At 41.7% G+C, this 3,066-nt stretch overlaps 1 protein-coding gene across 1 annotated transcript; it reads left to right on the forward strand.

Annotated features, from left to right (window-relative positions):
- On the forward strand, nt 1-2,648 carry LOC107098324 (laccase domain-containing protein 1-like). Its single transcript, XM_015395950.1, has 3 exons — nt 1-684; nt 2,179-2,357; nt 2,475-2,648. Exons 1-3 carry the CDS (start codon nt 228-230, stop codon nt 2,646-2,648), a joined length of 810 nt encoding a protein of 269 aa, XP_015251436.1. The 5' UTR covers nt 1-227.
- Nucleotides 2,649-3,066: the final 418 nt, after the last annotated feature.

Here is a 3,066-nt window from a genome sequence, read left to right on the forward strand (position 1 = left end):
TTGCAAACTTTGACTGTCAGTGTTGATGCAACAGTCAGCAGAAGAGGAGGAAACCTGCCCAGATGAGAATTTCCAGCGGCTGTTTGGGCTTTCCAGTCTGGGCGGAGCGAGGCTGTGCAGGAAGTCGTGTGCAGGCAGCTGTACTTTCTCCGCCGGTGATCATGTTCCTTCTGCAGCGACATAAAGCGGAGCTGCTCTGAACTCCGAACAGTTTCTCACTGTGAGCGATGGCGGTTCTGGTGGATCTGACCCACAGCTGCAGACCCGGAGCCTCCCTGCAGCAGGAGGCGGACTCGCATGTCTTTCTGCTGTATGGGACAGCCAGCCGACCTGGACCCGGCTGCTCGCTCCCGTCCGTCGGCTGCTCCGGGAGCGCGCACATCCTGGACTCTGGATCCATGGCGGAGCGTCTTTACCGACTGAAGCGAACCTTGGATGAACTGGACCTGAGCTCCATCACAGTGCTGACCAGCTGCCGGGGCAGAGGGGTGCTGGTTCGGTATCAGGAGATGCTCTTTACCGCAGTTTATAGTTTTGATTACAGAGTGACGGACGAGCCTACCTGTTCGGAGTGCAGAGGCTCCGCCCACACGGACTCACCTGAGCCGGAAGTGTCCGCCTTCCTGCAGCAGCTGCCCGCTCTGAAGGGACACATCAGGACCCTGAGGTCCACATTGATTCCAGGTGGGATTCATAATCAAGTCAATTAATTTGATTATTTTTAAGCTCAAGGAAAATAAAGTTATTTCTTAATACTTTAAACAGTGCAAAATATGACTTTAATTACTGTGTTATTCTGGCCTGTGAGGGCGGGGTCAGAGAAAGACAACAGAGGAGCAAAGAAAAACAAAAAAAACACACAACTTGTAGTGTAGGTAAATGATAAAATAGGGCCCACAACATGAATACAGACTATAAAATAAACAAGTATGTAACTAGTATTGAAAAAAAGTATTAAAAAATTACATTAATTAAAAAAAAAATTATGTTAGAACTGTAAATACAGTCATATGTTTATATTACTATTTTTTATGTAGTTATAACTGTTTTCAAGGCTGCACTTTAATAAATGAAATTATCTAGAGCTGTTTTAAACAAAATATCTTTTTGTATGCACTCGTGTATACTTGTTTTTTTTTTTATTAAATAAAAATACTAATAATAATTGAACTTTATTGATCTCACATTGGAGAAATTTACCTCTGCATTTAACCCATCCCCCTGTGGAGCAGTGGGCTGCCATTGTGAGGCGCCTGGGGAGCACCTTGGGGTTAAGGCTCTTATGTGCTCACGTGCAACAACAAAATAAAGCTGCAGCAGGAGTTGGATTTGTTTTTTTTTACTATATTTTAAAAAAGACACAAACAGGGAAACATTATTAACTATTGATTCTGCATGATTATTCGAAGAATTGCATATGCTTATACATCTCCTAAGTTTTAAATAGAAAACCTTAACTGGTGTCAGGGATTTACATGCAAAAGTTGCAGTTTCCCTCTAAAGGTTTACAACTGCAGTAAAAAACAGTAAATAATGTATTTGCATCGCAGTAAATTAGTTCCTCACTGAGTCTTATAAATTTTATACAGGGAAACTACTTACTTCTTTGTCTATGAACCTGCTCTGGTTGTTTGGCTTTTATTCCCTATAAATGAGGACAGGGTTTGAAACCTGCCTTTTATTCAGGTTGCATGATTTGAAACACAGAAGAAACAAAATGAGCAAAAATGAAGAATATTAGTTCAAAACTTCTAGACAAAAGCCATCGCTTCTCAGAAAGTTCAAATGAAGCACCTTTAAAAAGATGGTTTTGAACTTTTTAGGAACATACTGTGATGCATATGATTCCACCACGCTGCATATGCAATTAACATTTAGATTTTACGTGCAATATATCAGCTAATAATCAAGAACAAAAAGTTGGCTTTTTTTATATTTACAGATGGCTGAGAAATGAAGGAAAATGTAAAACCAAATCTCTTATCCTAAAGTTCAGGCTTTTTTTTGCAACACTAAGCAGGCTACTTTTAGAATTTGGGGAACTTTGATTTTTTTTCCCCTTCTATCCAAATGAAATGTATTTGCTAATTTCAGCTAATTTTGACTGTATTGAATTATAAGAGCAGAGGTCTGTTTATTCTTCAGTAAAGCTGGATGTGGCATCTGTGTCTCTCTTAGACTGCTTTGGTCACGGCTTCAGCACCCGTTCAGGTGGAGTCTCCTACATCCCAACCCTGTCCTCCTTAAATCTCTTCTGCAGCAGTAAGAGGAGGGACCCAACGGCTGTTGTGGCAGAAAACAGGCGCCGGCTCGCCGTTCATGCTGGGTTTCATCCTCTTCCTCTACGTCTGGTCAAGGTAAATAAAAAAGATGACCTTCTGCAGCAAACGATCAACCCATTAATCATAAACCCAGTCTGCAGCCTATCTGCCCATCACAGCAAACATTAAACGTTGTCCTGGTGAAACCTGTAGGTGAACCATGCCAACGACGTGCTGGTTCTGGGGAACCCGGAGCCAGAAAGCTACGACTCCATGGTGACCAATCAGAGAGGGGTTGTTCTGGCGGCTCCAGGAGCCGACTGCATGCCCATCCTGTTTGCTGATCCAGTCAAGAAGGTCATTGGGGCGGCTCATGCAGGTAAATGAGATACTCAGACATCTGTAGGCTCTTCTTTTTACTACCACTTTATTTTGAATGTCAGAGATTGATCCAAAAAAGTCATACAGAGTGTACACATCAAACCTAGGGATGTAGAATATATTGACATGAACATCCCTATCAACCAGTGTTAGTTTAATGAAGCAATGTACCTGTAAACAGAAGCACATCCCTAGAAAAGATACATAAAGGGAGAAAATGAAGACAGGTTGACAAATGGATTGATTGGTAGATAACTTCCCCTCTAATGGATGAGGAGATGATGTCTAAATGAACAAATATTTTTTACTCCAGCCATTCTGCATACTTGCAGGTTGGTTTTGGTTTCTGAATATATCCAGATGTCATTAAGCAAAAGACACACAGCATAAACAACCATGAATGTACACACTTATACTTTAGGGC

This window comes from Cyprinodon variegatus, unplaced genomic scaffold (assembly GCF_000732505.1).
Source record: "Cyprinodon variegatus isolate N-32 unplaced genomic scaffold, C_variegatus-1.0 Scaffold769, whole genome shotgun sequence".
Taxonomy (NCBI): domain Eukaryota; kingdom Metazoa; phylum Chordata; class Actinopteri; order Cyprinodontiformes; family Cyprinodontidae; genus Cyprinodon; species Cyprinodon variegatus.